General features: G+C 43.2%; 2 protein-coding genes across 2 annotated transcripts in view; both read right to left on the bottom strand.

Moving 5' to 3' along the window:
* LOC134675252 (disintegrin and metalloproteinase domain-containing protein 19) overlaps positions 1-16,787 on the bottom strand; it is a 101,687-nt gene that overhangs the window by 20,465 nt on the left and 64,435 nt on the right. Inside the window, exons 2-7 of the mRNA XM_063533470.1 lie at positions 13,850-13,941; positions 12,409-12,564; positions 11,113-11,245; positions 10,067-10,230; positions 9,241-9,414; positions 7,899-8,068 (exon numbers count right to left, since the gene is read on the bottom strand). Of these exons, the coding sequence (XP_063389540.1) occupies positions 7,899-8,068; positions 9,241-9,414; positions 10,067-10,230; positions 11,113-11,245; positions 12,409-12,564; positions 13,850-13,941 (889 nt within the window). The remainder of the gene's footprint in view (positions 1-7,898; positions 8,069-9,240; positions 9,415-10,066; positions 10,231-11,112; positions 11,246-12,408; positions 12,565-13,849; positions 13,942-16,787) is intronic.
* The window catches only part of LOC134675171 (protein phosphatase PP2A 55 kDa regulatory subunit), a 228,153-nt gene continuing 227,172 nt past the window's right edge, over positions 15,807-16,787 (bottom strand). The window contains exon 13 of the transcript XR_010099703.1: positions 15,807-15,818. The gene's annotated coding sequence lies outside the window, so the exon portion shown is untranslated. The remainder of the gene's footprint in view (positions 15,819-16,787) is intronic.

The following is a 16,787-nucleotide window of genomic DNA, read 5'->3' as shown; positions in this document are numbered from 1 at the left end:
CTTCAAACCGAATGGCATTCGTACGAAACGGTAGGTACCGAATGGTGTGATCACTGATGTCTTATCCCGATCAGCTGGATTCACACTGACTTGCCAGTATCCAGATCTCAGATCTATGGTACTTATGTAGCAATGTCTTCCGGTCGACTGCAGCAGCTCATCAATTAAGGGTAAGGGATAGTTATCTGTCTTTGTGACGCTATTCAGCTTTCTATAATCAGCACAGAATCTGACAGTATTATTCTTCTTAGGGACAAAAACTGCTGGTGAGGTCCATGCAGATTCACATTCCTCTATTATCCCTTCCCGGAGCATCTTCTCAATCTCCGCTTTCATTATTTCTTTCTTTGCAGGTGTGAGCCGGTATGGAGGCACAGATATAGGTGCATGGTCTCCTGTGTCTATATGATGTTCAACAATTGGAGTGGGCGCTCCCCCTAGACTGAAGACTGCACTATTCCTCTCTAACACTTCGGCTAATTTCATCTTTTCACCTTCGCTGAGCATTGATCCTTCTTCAGCATGAAGTATATTGCTTGCAGCAATTGACAATTGCGTTGGCATGTCAGATTCATACTGTATGGGATATTTCTCACCACCTGGGAAACACCAAGTATGGTTATCAAAGTCCAGGTCGAGCCTAGATGCTTTTAGAAAATCGATTCCCAGTAAAGTTTCATTTTCTTCAGCTTCAGGTAAGATCAGGAACTCTTGAGGTATCACTCTATCCTTCACTTTGACATCTAAGGTAATTTTGAGCACATTTCTAAGTTGAGTTACACCATCGGCTAATGTCACTCTCATTTGCTTCTCGCAGAACTGTTGCTGTCTCTCAAGTAACAGTGAGTAGAGCTTTCGACTTGCCAAGCTTCTCTTTGCGCCTGTATCCACTAAGGCAATACCTTGCATGTCCAGGATTCCAATCCCTAAAATTGGCCGCTGATGCCTTTTTGTGTATTCCTCATATGTGTCAAATAAATCCAACACGGGGTCCTCAGAGTCATTCTGGTCCATTAGGGCTCCAGGTGTAGGCTCCTTGGAGTCCTCATCCTTCTGGTTTGTCCCTGAAAAGTCCACAGCTGAAAATAAAATTCCCTCACAAGGCGTGGTTGAGTTACTGGAATTATCTATACTGTGACCCGAAGATGACTTACTGTATTTTGTTACATTGTGACCATTCTTATTACTGTTATCAGCTGATCCTAAAACAGCTGTAATCAACCTAGATTTGGCGTCATTGACGTGATCTGGCAGCACAGGGATGTTACTAATATTATTTGACACGGTGCAAAATGACATTTCCTTACTACGGGGACAATTTACTTGCTTATCACTGTTATCAATAATGGACTTTGCAAAAAGTGTGCACGATTGTTGAACGACTACAGGGTCATCCTGGGAGCTGTCGGCGGCGCGGGGCAACACCGGCTTTGCTACTAAACCGTCACCAAAGAAATTTGCAGGAAGTGCATGTCGAAAATCAGTGGGAGACAAAAAGATCTCGTCAAGCTTATCATTTTGAACCTTAGGTATAGAGTTAAGAGTACTACTCACCGGGGAGAGCTTCTTAGTCTGCTTACCAGTGTCCTTTAACCCTGGATTGGACGAATCCATGCTGCAGTTGACAGTACAGAAAGTAGCATTACATTTTTCGCAATTTGCGCGTATAACACCTACTTGACCACAACCATAACAACGTAAGACATTAACATCTGATGTGTTATTATTTTTATCGTTAGACGTACCACTAGAGTCTTTATTTAGTTTTCTACATTCTTCTTTTACGTGGCCGTAACGTTTACAATACCCGCACTTCTTACTATACGACTTAGATTTCGCGGCGGACGCGGACGCTGTATTGTTATCACTGTTATCATCTAAACGACGTGGCGGAGGCGCGCGGGGCTCGCGGGACGGCGGCGCGGCGCTCGCGCTCGCGGTAGCGCGCGGCGGCTTTGACACGGCGACGGGACGACTCGGCGAGGCGTAGCTCACGTTCTTGGAAGCGGCGGCGGCCTTTGTATCGTTCGTACTCTCGTTCAACGATTCTTCGACGGCGCGCGCCTTTTGTAACAATATCTTAAACGTTGCGCACTCTTCCCTCTTAACACGTTTGCGTATACGTTTGTTTAACAGTCCGTACACCATATCCAATTGTACCTTCTCGGCCAACTCGCTACGCGGCAATTTTGCCAACAGGGCTCTACACTTTGCGACGAAAACATGAGTATTTTCTTCGCCTTGTGGCGCAGCAAATAAGTCGCGGTAAATGCGTGGCGGAGCTCGATTGTCGCCGTAGGTATGGCGCAAGCTATCAATGACTTCGGCCCATGAAGTTATCTCCGGTTTTATGCCCTGCCACCAATCTGCGGCTGAATGCGTTAGTAGCATTGATAACCCTCGAATGGCGTTATCGTCCGAGATGTTGGCACAATCTTTGTAGGCCTCAATGGCGTCAATAAAACCTTCGATGGACTCTTCCGCATTTCCAGCGAATCGAGCTTTGCAGCGAGAGAAATTTCCTCCTTCTACAGGAAACGGTGTCGATGTAGTAGACGACGACGGGTGCCTAGAGGTTGTGATGACGCTTTCCAGCAGTTCCCTGAAGGCGTTGGTTTGCGACCGTTGCAACGAATCCACAAGCGTCGCGACGTCATCTCTCGTGAAAGAACCTTCTCGAGCGGGCTCGAGGTCATCTCGCGTCGGCGTCGACACACGTCGATTTCTCCTTGATTTAGGCGGCATTTTATTACACTATATTGTTTATTTTAATGAATCACGGCACAAAAGTCCACTTTTTCACTATAGCCTCACACTTGGGCAGCCATTTTGTAGCGCCAGCTAGCTCGGGGTTCGGATGAGGAGGCTATTTAAAAGTGAAAACGACACCGATACTGAATAAAAAGTGTATTCTGTTGAATAATTACACTCGTAATGTTCTTATGGGAAACTTATTAGAAATTAAGCACTAAATACTGTAGTGATTTACAACTTATCATTAAACATATATTAATCGTATCGCGTCGGTTGCCGGACTGCGCGGGAGCGGCGAGAACGTATCTGTATACGGTCGGTCACGCGCAGTGCGTCATGAATCGGAGCTGTGATTGGCTCATGCGGTGCAGCAGGTAAGTCGTCCAATCCGCGAGTTTCGTTCGGCCGGGCCGACGTTTGAGGTTGGCGCGTTATACCATATAATTTGACGCTAGGTTAACGGTTTAACCGCTTAACCCAAGGTTAGTGGGATGGTGCAAGTGGGCCTGGCAAAGGGTAAAGCGGTAGGTTTAGACCATAAAACTTTTTAGCAATAAAGAACCCGACACATGATACTTGGAAGAGATCCCTTAACGGGATAAGTTCGCCTTTGTACACATTTATTGTATTCTCTCTGTGTTATGTACTTGTTTTGTGCAATAAAGTGTTTACTACTACTACTACTACTATAGTTCGTTTTTTTAGCATTAGAAAAAACCGGGCAAGTGCGAGTCGGACTCGCGCACGAAGGGTTCCGTACCATAATGCAAAAAAAAAACAAAAAAAAAAGCAAAAAAAAACGGTCACTCATCCAAGTACTGACCACTCCCGACGTTGCTTAACTTTGGTCAAAAATCACGTTTGTTGTATGGGAGCCCCATTTAAATCTTTATTTTATTCTGTTTTTAGTATTTGTTGTTATAGCGGCAACAGAAATACATCATCTGTGAAAATTTCAACTGTCTAACTATCACGGTTCGTGAGATACAGCCTGGTGACAGACGGACGGACGGACGGACGGACGGACGGACGGACGGACGGACGGACAGCGAAGTCTTAGTAATAGGGTCCCGTTTTACCCTTTGTGTACGGAACCCTAAAAAGGTAAACAATCTTGATGTGTCTTTTGATTGAAAAACACGTTTTAAAAATAAGTCACGGCAAATATGTAACAATTATGAATCTAATACGATCATTTAGGGTTCCGTACCCAAAGGGTAAAACGGGACCCTATTACTAAGACTTCGCTGTCCGTCCGTCCGTCCGTCCGTCCGTCCGTCTGTCACCAGGCTGTATCTCACGAACCGTGATAGCTAGACAGTTGAAATTTTCACAGATGATGTATTTCTGTTGCCGCTATAACAACAAATACTAAAAACAGAATAAAATAAAGATTTAAATGGGGCTCCCATACAACAAACGTGATTTTTGACCAAAGTTAAGCAACGTCGGGTGGGGTCAGTACTTGGATGGGTGACCGTTTTTTTTTTTTTGCTTTTTTTGTTTTTTTTTTTTGCTTTATGGTACGGAACCCTTCGTGCGCGAGTCAGACTCGCACTTGCGCGGTTTTTTATATTCTTCTGATTTCATAAGTATATGGTTACTGATTTTTCAAAAGCGTTTTTCAATTAAATGACATGTCGAGATCGCTTACCTTCTTTCTAATGCTAAAAAAACGAACTATAGTTAGCGGTAGATAGGACAACGTGAACACGTTTTTAAGCGTGGGTTTAGGCTTAGTAAAGATAATATGCAAACAATGATCTTTTAAGTTTTTGGATGTTCATGTAGGTAAATACGGAACGTTTTGATGTCGAGTTCTCTAATGGTAAAAAAATATACATATAAGATCCAGATTCCTCCGTCCTCTCTTTCTCTCTCTGACCTGCAGACCCTTTGTAAAACAACAGATTACCAAAATTACACTCACAAATGTGGCTTCGTGTAGTCGTAGTGAAATTCTTCTGTTTTGACGAACCGAGTTCCCCTGCGGCGAGATTAAATGGCTGAAAGACTATGCGTTAGACATACCAAGCAGCTACTACACACATGCAATGTCTAAAAACAATCACCAATAGCGTTAGGAGGAAATTAGAAAAAATAGGTAGGAAAATGGTAACAGAAAAAAATATGGGTAACGTATAGCACTACATTTGCCCACTTTGTGCGTAAGTGTGCACGTAAAATATGAATGAGAAATAAAATAATCATAATCATAATTAAAGTTAGGGTCTCCCCAGATATACAGTGTGGAAAGATAAGTCGGGCACTGGAGGGAAACTGCTGGCTCATTTTACTTAAAGGCGGCATTCCTTTATTTTTAAAAAGAAACAAAACTGCATTCAAAGTATTTTTCTTCTTTTCTTCAATTTGGCTTGTCAAAAAAATCTTCAGTACTAAATATTAGATTTTATGGATATTTTGTACGACAGACGAATGTAAGACCTAAGGGGTCATCCATTAATTACGTCACACGAATTTCTAGGTTTTTTTACCCCTCCCCCCTCCTTGTCACACTTGGTCACATTTGGCAAACCCCTCCCCCCTGGTGTGACGTCACATTTCTTCAACGAAATCGGCAAATATTTATTTAATATTTCATCAAAATATTTTTGACAAAAGAAATATTAGTAATTTTATAACCCAAAACTGATTAAGAAATAAAATTAAACGAATAGAAACGATTATCGTTTCAAAAACTTGTTATTTAACTGTATAGCGAATAAAGTTAATTTTATAAAATTTTCGGTTACTGATGAAGTTAAAGTGACGTCACAAAGTTTATGACTCCCCCCTCCCCCTTGTCACAACATGTCACATTTTCTTGACCCCCTCCCTCCCCCTAAACGTGTGATGTAATTAATGGATGACCCCTAATGTTTCTTGGAGAAATGTTACCTATCATTAACATTAACTGTATCGCCTAGTAGAATAAAATTGCGAGTTTTTATTTTTTTGAATTTTTAGTCGGTTCGAGTCCCGGGCGAAGCAAGCGAGTTTTAGAAAATCTATCAATGCAGTTTTGTTTCTTTTTAAAAATAAAGGAAAGTCTCCTTTAAGTAAAATGAGCCAGCTTAAGGATTTAAGGTAGTTTCCCTCCAGGGCCCGACTTATCTTTCCACACTGTATAGACGCGCATTTGGCAAAATCCGATAGAGGAAAAAGCTTTATGTCTGCGCAATAAGAGCGAATAAGTCGTTGTTCGGCTCGGCTCGCATCGGCCGACGCCTGCCGACGCGTTGACGACTTTTTCGCTCTTATTACGCGGGCATAAAGCTTTTTTCCCATCGGATTTTGTCGATTCCGCGTCTAAATAAGTGGGGGAAACCCCTATAGGGGCTGTCCATAAATTACGTCATCGATTTTTGACCCCCCCCCCCCCTAAAATCATCCAAAAATCATGCTTCGATTCGAATGTTTCCTCCTACATCATGCTACCGACATCCGATGTCCCGACCCCCCCCCCCCCTAATTTGAAATGACGTAATTTTTGAATAGCCCCATAGTTCTATTCTTTAATATAGAACTATGGGGCTATTCATTCAGCATTTTAATCCAATTTACAATTACTCAGTAATTTTGAATACCATAATCAGTTTGAACAGTAGCGGTGCAATAATCAAACACAATTGTGAAGAAAGTAAATAGTAGTGAAGCAAGCAGTTCCAAAGGCCTCATTGATTTCAAGGTGTGCCTATTCTAAGAAAAAAATCGTGCCCCGAGTTTGATAGCTAAATAAGTTTTTGGCAAAAAATTCATTTTTGGTACAAGCTTTTATCGCTGACTGTACTTTTCTTTCCACATGCAATTTATACTCCTCGAGACAATTCATCATCAAGACATTCGTTGTTTTATCACAGACTTCCTATGGCCAGTTGGCCACCTCTGGTCTCCATCATCAGATCAGCTCGATGACACCATAATATTGCATTGTCCCCCAACTTACGTATGTATGCAAAATTTCAGCTCAATCGGAAATCGGGAAGTGGATCAAATTTAACTTGCAAGATTTGATTACAGACAACGTTCAGGTGAAACTAAATAAAAGCTTGTAAAAAGATGGCGCTGCATCGTGCTGCATGTACCGTATGTTTTGTGGTAAATTATCAAACGTCCAATTTTAACAATCAGATTTACCACATAATTTACTGAATCATAGAGCGCGAATGGGGTTGGCAGCTGTCAAAGGTTTGTACAGATGGCACCATCATAGCTTGCCCCTTTTCCTATTTTTGTTCTATGAGATTTGGCTTAAATCACAGAATAAATAATAGTACTAGGTACAGTACAGAAGACTCACTCTCTAACAAAACGCGTCTGTTACGATCAGCACAGATATGGCCGCTAGGTGGCGGCAGCGCCACGCGCGGCTTATGGCTTTCCCCAAAATTGGTGTGGAACGGATGTACTTTTAGCTACCTGTGGCAAAGCGACGAAATCGTGGAGTGAGCCACGCCTGCTTAAATGGCATCAGGGTATAAAAATCCATTTAAAAAACAATAATTTGACACAATGCTAGGGATTGACAGGGCAAGCTATGCTGTCGCCTTCTGCTAAATACTTCGACCGACCAACCCCATTGGTCTTAGTTTTTACAAGTCCAGTAAAATCAATGAATTGGAACCCAAATGCACTTCTACTTTGTGATTTACGTGCAAAGTTAATAGTTGATTGTAAACTTACCATAAAGCACGAAGAGAATGATCATCCATGAAGACATTTCATGGAATACAGTAGATATGGAATCCCTTTGTTTGACATAATTATTGAAACTTGAAAGTCATGATGTAATGATTGTCAGATTATGATTAGTCATAGTTCTGAAACCGTTAACTTTTCAGGATTTTCGTAGGGTTATCCTATCCTCCTGAGTCCCTGAGGCCTTTATAAAGGACTTAATCCAAATGGAATTTTGAATTAAAATGAAATATAAGAAGGTTCCAAATTCAAAAATGCAATAATGACAAGGGGGACTCAGGAGGATATAGATAAGTTAGGTTAGGTTTGTTTTATGCCAATCCTGAAAAGTTACGCGGTTAAAAACCAAATAATGACTAACGAAAATGTGGACAAACAATACATTATGACTTAAAACTTTATGGGAAACAATAGAGACCCAGTAAATATGCTACTTTAGTACTTACGTAAGTAGTTGAGCGTTGTCGTTAGGTATCCTAGTGACTAGTACGGTCTTCCGATAGTGCAGGAACTTGTTGAGCGTGGCGTCTCCGTCCTCTTCTAGCACTATTTCGTCGTTTTCCGACCAGATCTCTACGCCCACGAGCGCTATGAAGATGTTCAAAGGTGCGTAGACCTGAAAGTACAAATATTTAGAGCGTTAACAATATACACATACCATCACCAGTACCGTCTTTACCATAAGGGCACACGGGGCCCGTGCCCAGGGCCCCCATCCTCAGAGGGCCCCGAAGGACAGACAGTAACAGTATATTTGATTACCCATAATAAATAGAAGATCATAGTAGAAAAATGTTAGTTTAATTAGCTTTCTTTACTTTCCATAAGGGCCCCAAATTCTTATGTGCCCAAGGGCCCCAGCATATTTTAAGACGGCCCTGACCATCACTAGGTTCGCTCGCGTCTTCGTCGGCATTGGGTGATTATAATCTTCTTCTTCTTTTTAGCCCTTTTCAATCCTTGAGATGTAGGCCTCTTTCAATTTTTGCCATTCTGTTCTCTTTTATGCTCTTAACTAACCGCGCCGCCGCGTATCCAGTCCGCGGCCTAACGAGCAATGTGAACGGACTTAACGAACTATTAAAAAACAGCCTGACATCAGATGAGGCAAGGTGGATATTCATCTTGGCTCCGAATCCGAAATATCAATGAGTGGACAGGGATCTAATAATCTTCAGTAATGAAGATATCCTTTAAGAATCCTTACAGAGTTGATGTTGGCGAGGTCCTTCATCTGGCGTTGCACCAGCTGCAGGTCGCCGCCGCTGGCGAGGAACTCCCCGTGGTCCACCACCAGCACAAGCTCCACGTAGCGCGAGCGACGGTCCGCGTTGTACTCTAGTGTCTCACCGAGTTGATGATGTTGGCGAGGTCCCTCATCTGGCGTTGCACCAGCTGCAGGTCGCCGCCGCTGGCGAGGAACTCCCCGTGGTCCACCACCAGCACAAGCTCCACGTAGCGCGAGCGACGGTCCGCGTTGTACTCTAGTGTCTCACCGAGTTGATGATGTTGGCCAGGTCCTTCATCTGGCGTTGCACCAGCTGCAGGTCGCCGCCGCTGGCGAGGAACTCCCCGTGGTCCACCACCAGCACAAGCTCCACGTAGCGCGAGCGACGGCCCGCATTGTACTCTAGTGTCTCACCGAGTTGATGATGTTGGCCAGGTCCTTCATCTGGCGATGCACCAGCTGCAGGTCGCCGCCGCTGGCGAGGAACTCCCCGTGGTCCACCACCAGCACCAGCTCCACGTAGCGCGAGCGACGGTCCGCGTTGTACTCTAGTGTCTCACCGAGTTGATGATGTTGGCCAGGTCCTTCATCTGGCGATGCACCAGCTGCAGGTCGCCGCCGCTGGCGAGGAACTCCCCGTGGTCCACCACCAGCACCAGCTCCACGTAGCGCGAGCGACGGTCCGCGTTGTAAGGCTCTCGGACTAGCGTGTCTTCGTAGGTGTCGCGTTTGTACTGGAATGAAGGTGATGAATTTTAAGAGAATATTCGGTATAATTCCTGTTACCAATATATATCAGGTTTAACAAGAAACGGATATAATAGGCACGAAAGACCATATATTGAGGGCTGCCACGCCGAATACGGCGCTATACGTATGGCGCCTGCATGTTTCCGCCACGGCAGACGATGTGGTGGAAGAAGTTTTTGCAAGAAGACCCGTTACGAATTGAAAGTAAAGTATACGTGTATTATGTAGTACGAGTATGACACGAGATTTCATATTATACAGGAGAGTCATTCACAAGCAATCTACACCAGCAACCTGAGCTGTACGTAAGATGTTAAGTTCTTAAGCTGACTGACTGACCATGCACATGAACATTTGAACATCATCATCATCATCATTTCAGCCATAAGATGTCCACTACTGAACATAGGCCCTTGGACCTCCATTCGTACCGGTTGGAAGCGACTGGCATCCAGCGTCTTATCTCAGTGTTTTGTCTTGTCTTATTTGAACATACTCGAGCTTAAAACATTAGTAGGCTTAGCACGAGAGCGCTGTGAGCTGTGACAGTATACGTATCTGGCGCTCGAGATAGACTTCCAAACTTTTTAAACTATATTAGCCCTAATAAAGAAAAGACGTGCTTGGCAAACTCACCCGACTAACTCTGGACCTCTTTCTTGCTAATTCTTCTGTCCTCTGTTGGAACAACATGGGATCGTAGCTGGAGTTGTGCGTGGTGCCGCCTTCGTAGCCACAACGGTGCTCTTTTGCTAGGTGTTCGTGAGAATACAGAAAATGATCCGCGTTTATGTTGTTATCTGAAAAAATAAATAAATAGACAAAAAGCACCGAGCTGTCACATCACATCAGATATCTTCAAAAAGGCAATGTTGCAGGGTTTCTTGGTGTCTCTGTTTCAGTTCTGTAGCTAAATCTGAACAGATAACCACATGCAGTCAAGAGTAACATAAACTGACGATCATTGCATACCTAAATAATGTTTGTCTCAATAAAACTAATACCTGCAGAAGTTCAAAATTTCATTCAGTGATAATTTGTACAGTAGAGCCTTAACGCCTTCAAGAATCAGCAGGCGTATTGGTGGCTTTATCCACGTGATAAAATAACCGTCACTTTTTAACACCACGGGATTGAAAGTGACGGACAACGTTTTATCAAGCTGTCACGTAGACAAGATGGACCATCACATCCGTACTGGAGTGATTATATCTTCTCTCTTAACGTGATCATATTAAACCTCTATAAGGCTAAGTGTAACCAGATTGTATCCAGGTTATTAACTTTTGTGGCATAATTTCGTCGCCTATGAGCTTTTCCTCTGCTTCTATTTCCATTCACCACAATACAGCCAAACGTTTAAAAGCATGGTTAGGGTTGCCATACGTCCGGATTTGTCCGGACATGTCAGGATTTTTGACCCTTTGTCCGGATAGCGGCCGGACTTGTCAAGTGTCCAGCTTTTTAGGAATGACCTTATAAAAAAATGTTTACGTGATATATTTATTACAAAGTTAACACAGTTTTAATGAATGAAAGGATACATAAAAGTATTATTAGTAAGTAATCAACGAAAACAATAATATTTCTTTCAACGATACAGTACACCGCAGAGAGCATCTTCCGTATGGCAACCCTAAGCATGGTTTATGCATTGATGTAGAAATGATTGAAAGACTGACCTAGTGCTGGTTCGATATACCGCAGCTGCCGTCCATCATAGATGACGCCTTTAACCCCGTGGCAGGTTGACACCGCGGCCCACGAGCCCGGCTTGCCTCGCACTCGTCCAGAATACTGGCATATATCTAGGTCCTGGAATCACGTGATGCGTGCCGTTAGCTTATGGTTAGAACAGATAAATAAGTAGATCTAAATGTATTTTTCTAAGAGATGTTACTCCTCTGAACGTTGCTTGGGTTAAACACAGCTTTCAAGATAAACTAGATGGAAAAATGATCTGATGCTCATCATGGAAGTGCAGTACGGCTAAGATGGTAGTCTCTTTATCGTCTGTCACCATGCCTATCCGGTTCTTAAAAGCGTGTAAGTGCGAAAGTGACGCATGACACGACAGGCGATAAAAACTTGACGATGCTATCCGTGCCATAGGCCTCCTGTCATGGACAAGATGGATTAGGTTGTCTTTGTCCCAGCCTAGTGCGGATTGGGGTCTAAAGAGTGTGCAGCAAGCTCGGTTCTCCACACTGTAGTTACGCTCTCATTTTACGCTCTCATTTTGAAACGACTAACTAGATTGCTCTGAAATTCACTCGATCGACTTTTATAACTAGTCTACAATTGAATGCCCACCTCTTTCTCCGGCACGTGAACCCTGGTCCTGCCACCCTGCTGGTAGCTCAGCGAGTGTCCCCGCGGCACCAGCACCTCGTTCAGCCGCAGGTCTAGCTCGTGCTCTTCGCCGTCTATGCTGTTAGCTACTGTATGAGCCAGAGCGAGAGTTATACTGTTATCCCACCTCTTTCTCCGGCACATGAACGTTGGTCCAGCCACCCTGCTGGTAGCTCAGCGAGGATCCCCGCGGCACCAGCGCCTCGTTCAGCCGCAGGTCTAGCTCGTGCTCTTCGCCGTCTCTGCTGTTAGGAACTGTATGAGCCAGAGTGAGAGTCATAACTGTTATCTCACCTCTTTCTGCGGCACATGAACGCTGGTCCGGCCACCCTGCTGGTAGCTCAGCGAGTGTCCCCGCGGCACCAGCTCCTCGTTCAGTCGCAGGTCTAGCTCGTGCTCTTTACCATCTATGCTGTTAGCTACTGTATGAGCCAGAGTGAGAGTCATACTGTTATCCCACCTCTTTCTCCGGCACATGAACCCTGGTCCGGCCACCCTGCTGGTAGCTCAGCGAGTGTCCCCGCGGCACCAGCGCCTCGTTCAGCCGCAGGTCTAGCTCGTGCTCTTCGCCGTCTATGCTGTTAGCTACTGTATGAGCCAGAGTGAGAGTCATACTGTTATCCCACCTCTTTCTCCGGCACATGAACCCTGGTCCGGCCACCTTGCTGGTAGCTAAGCGAGTGACCCCGCGGCACCAGCGCCTCGTTCAGCCGCAGGTCTAGCTCGTGCTCTTCACCGTCTATGCTCACTGTTAGCGTCACCTCTGGATGATGTGAACCTGTCTGCAACGTAAGCAAAAAATATGTTAAGTTACCAGTCCAGGAGGTTCAAGTTACAATTTTACAGATGAAAACTGGTCCCTGTTTGAGTGTTTCGCTATTACGCTGACAATTGTTTCCTGTTATGGATAATTCCCCATACATTAGTACCTATAATAAGCACTAGAGAATGGATTTCCTTTTAGAAAAGGGAAGTACAAATCAAAAGAAATAGAAGTTGGAGAAACCCAAACTACTTAGGAGCTATTCATAAATTACGTCATTTTAAATTACGGATGATGGTAGCATGACGTAGGAGGAAACGGGGTCATTCGAAGCATGATTTTTGGATGATTTTAGGGGGGGGGGGGGGTCGAAAATCGTCAAAAATCGATGACGTAATTTGTGGATAGGAAAACGCTCAATATGTACCTATCCGATGTTAAATCATCCGAATATCAAGAAGACGGGTCATAAAAATAAATATTTATTTACATACTTACCTTTTTTTAAAAAAGAAAGTAAAGATATTTATTCGATAAAGAAAGATTTTTCTCAAATTGACGTAGGTACCGGCGGTATAGCGGTATTTTTTAAAGGAAATGTTGAATAATTTTAAATACTTAATTATAACTATAGAACAGACCGACCGTTTAAATCAGCGGTCGCACCTTTTAGCAGCCAAGGGCCACATAACAGGCCGCGTAGCCAAGATGCCAATCGCTAACGCTCCGTAGCGATCGAAACTCAACTGTCACTGTCACACTAATGTGGAAGAGTGATAGAGATACATAATGCTTTTCGTTGTCGAAGCGATAGCGATTGTAACCTTGGCTAGGCGGCCAGTTAACGAAGTGGACGCGAGCCGCACTTTGTTTATATTTAAGACTTTATCAGACATTTTCATTTGTCAATATTACATACAAAATAGCCAGGGAGGATCGCGGGCCGCTGGTTGCCGACCGGTGGCTTAAATGAGTCCTCGCCTGCGCGGTACGGGGGCGACGGGGTAGGACGACTAAGGGTGCCGGGGAAGGTACGGGCGGCAGGCGTACGGCCTTCCTTCCCCGCCGCCCTTAGTCGTCCTACCCCGTCGCCCCCGTACCGCTCAGGCGAGGACGCATTTACGGCTCGGCCACGACATCGAGCGACTTGCGACGGCGGAAGCGATAATCATAGGTTGGAGCGTGACACAGCGATCGGAACTTGCGCTCCAACCTATGGTTATCGCTCCCGCCGTCGCGAGTCGCTCGATGTCGTGGCCGAGCCGTTAAGCGGTCGGTCTATACTTGATATCATAGGCACTCACCTCATCTTGTGTCGTTGTAATTTCTCTTTTCGTCCTAGTGTGGTGAAATTTCGGCCTAACTATACTATGTTTACTGAAGTCTGAAGAGGGATCTGAAACAATACAGAATTTAATTATTAGAAGGAGTTTGACTGCTATTGTCGAACAGTAAGAAAAATAACGTACAACATATAACAATAAGACATACATAGGTACTTGTACTTAAAGTATTACAGGATTCTATGTAACATTTTCAAGATAGTTGACATTCGACTTAATGTCACTTTTAATTGTGTCGTTATTTTAACAATAGTATAAAGACTTGCTAAATAGTAATGATTAACAACATGTAAGAACACTTTATAGCGACCATATACCGACATCATAAATAAATGCAAATGTTGTAGGAAATGGCCGTTGCCAAGAAAGAAAATGAATCAGAATGAGGAGACAACGTAACTTACTACGAAGCAGGAAATACGTAGGGTAGGTACAAAGATATTCTTTGTAATTGTGTCTCTTCAAGTAATATTTCACATAACACTTGGTAATCTAAGGGTTTAGTGCCCAAAGGGTAATAACGGGACCCTAATATTCCTAAGACTCCTGTCCGTCGGTCTGTCCGTCTGTCTGTCTGTCACCAGGCTGTATCTTATGAACCGTGATAGCTAGGCAGTTGAAATTTTCAGAGATGATGTATTTCTGTTGCCGCTATAACAACAAAATATTTAAGTGGGGCTCCCATACAACAAACGTGATTTTCGCCGTTTTTTGCGGAACCCTTCATGCGGGAGTCCGACTAGCACTTGGCCTGTTTTTTGGAATATGCCAACTTTTTTTACAAACTTATTTATGCGTATGGCCCGCATGGGTATTGTACCATTTGTACCTACATAACTAACAACGTGTATGCGCACCTTAACAATACTTAGATCCCAAGGTTGCTAAGTGTGCGTCTTATTGTTCTATTGTTATATGCATTTGTAGAATCCTATCCCCTTCTGTTAGCTACTTTAGCACATACATTTGATACACTGCAATGAAAACAGGCAGTTTTGTATGAAAATAATGATAGAATGTGTTCATTCCGCGTTATTGACATTGACACGCATTCTATACATATACATACCTACTTATTTGAGGGTGGTTTGCACCCACCATTATTAATTTGACTAGGTATCCTTTTTTTTCTCTAATCAAAAAAGTGGTCAACTGTCTAAGGTAAGCCGGCGGGAATCGAGTTCTATGTACAGTCGCCATCAGATATATCGGAGCGCCCAAGGTGGTCACAAATATCTGAGCACGTCTCTATTGTCAAGGCCTTAGAATGCTTGTTCAGATATTGTGAACACCTTGGCCGCTCCGATATATCTGATGGCGACTGTACGTTTCGTCATTGCACCTATACAATAAAATTAAGCAAACCTGCAGGCCTATTATGGATGGCTTTATCCACGTGACAAAATATACGTCACTTTTAACAGAGCGCGATTGAAAGTGACGGACACCGTTTTATCACGCTGTCACGTAGACAAGAACGACCATCATATCCGTACTGCGTTTAGGTATGTTTATCAAAAGGATTAAATGTATTATAATATACAAAGTATTGATTGTATTAGTCCTTGCTATTATCATGAATATATTGCAAGGCTTAAAAACAGGAACAGAAATGCAGGATACAAATATCCTGCGAGCTGTCATTTCCTTCTGACTGTTTACCCCGTTAGCCACAGGATATGTAGGTCGTACGGAGATATAATTTGTCTTTCCTGTACCCTATATTTAATAAATTGAGAGCTTTAGGTAGCTGTTTCTACCGGTATACTTCTAGACAAAATTATGGTGCAGTATACCTTTCGAATATATGTTTTTTAACCGTATAAAATGGGGAATTCCTATTTTTTTAGAGAGAGGGCAGTACGTCATAGTCACAACTTAACAGAAAGCCTACCGCGAATACCGAAATTCGCAAATTTCGGGCATCTTTCTCTTTTACTCCAATAGTGACAGAGATAGTGGCTCGAAATTTATGAAATTCGATTTTCAATTTTTCACGGTTATTGCCCTGAATTCTTAATTTTTTGGAAGAGGAGAGACAACTTTTGTTTTTCTGTGGCCTTCCTACTTTGGCATATAGCCTGGTTTAAGTCTCTGAAACCACTAGCAAACTTGTACCTATACCTAGGTCACAGAATAAATAATAGTACAGTCAACTGTAAAAATATGGGTGCACAAATCATCTCAAAAATATGTCCCATAGCTCTTATGTCTGCGAATTAAGAACTATGGGACATATTTTTGAATAAGTTGGCTACACAAATATTTTTACAGTTGACTGTACTAGATACAGAAGACTCACTCTCTAACAAAACGCGTCTGTTACGATCAGCACAAATATGGCCGCTAGGTGGCGACAGCGCCACGCGCGGCTTATGGCAAACCCCAAAATTGGGGTCGAACGGATGTACTTTTAACTACCTGTAGCAAAGCGACGAAATCGCGGAGTGAGCCACGCCTGCCTAGGTACCTATTGTTTTTTATGCACGTAGCTTTAATATTAATATTACCCATGAATGGTTTAGGCCCGGGTACCCCACGCGTCGCGTCCAATTTCGGCGTAACCCAGTTACGCTTTATTTTTACGCGTTGACTTACGTCACATTACCACGGGTTATGCAAGTTGATAGATTTACGCGAAATGCAGTTATTGGTTACGTTACGTTTCATTGAGTTGCGTGAGATACGATTGCAGTAATAAGTTACATTTCGAATATTTGCTGCATTATAATTGTACAATGTATATAACGTGCGCTACCGCGGCATAAAATTGGCCTGAAAATTAAATATAAATATATAAAAATATATCTTAAAAATTATTTAAAATTACAATTTAGGTATATTGGTTCTTGCGGCCGATTTAAGAAATAGATTCAAAGAAAGAGTTATGGTTCAATTT

Source organism: Cydia fagiglandana, chromosome 21 (genome assembly GCF_963556715.1).
Source record: "Cydia fagiglandana chromosome 21, ilCydFagi1.1, whole genome shotgun sequence".
NCBI classification, from domain to species: domain Eukaryota; kingdom Metazoa; phylum Arthropoda; class Insecta; order Lepidoptera; family Tortricidae; genus Cydia; species Cydia fagiglandana.
Note: the sequence above shows the minus strand (reverse complement) of the source record. Positions and strands in the feature narration are given on the sequence as shown.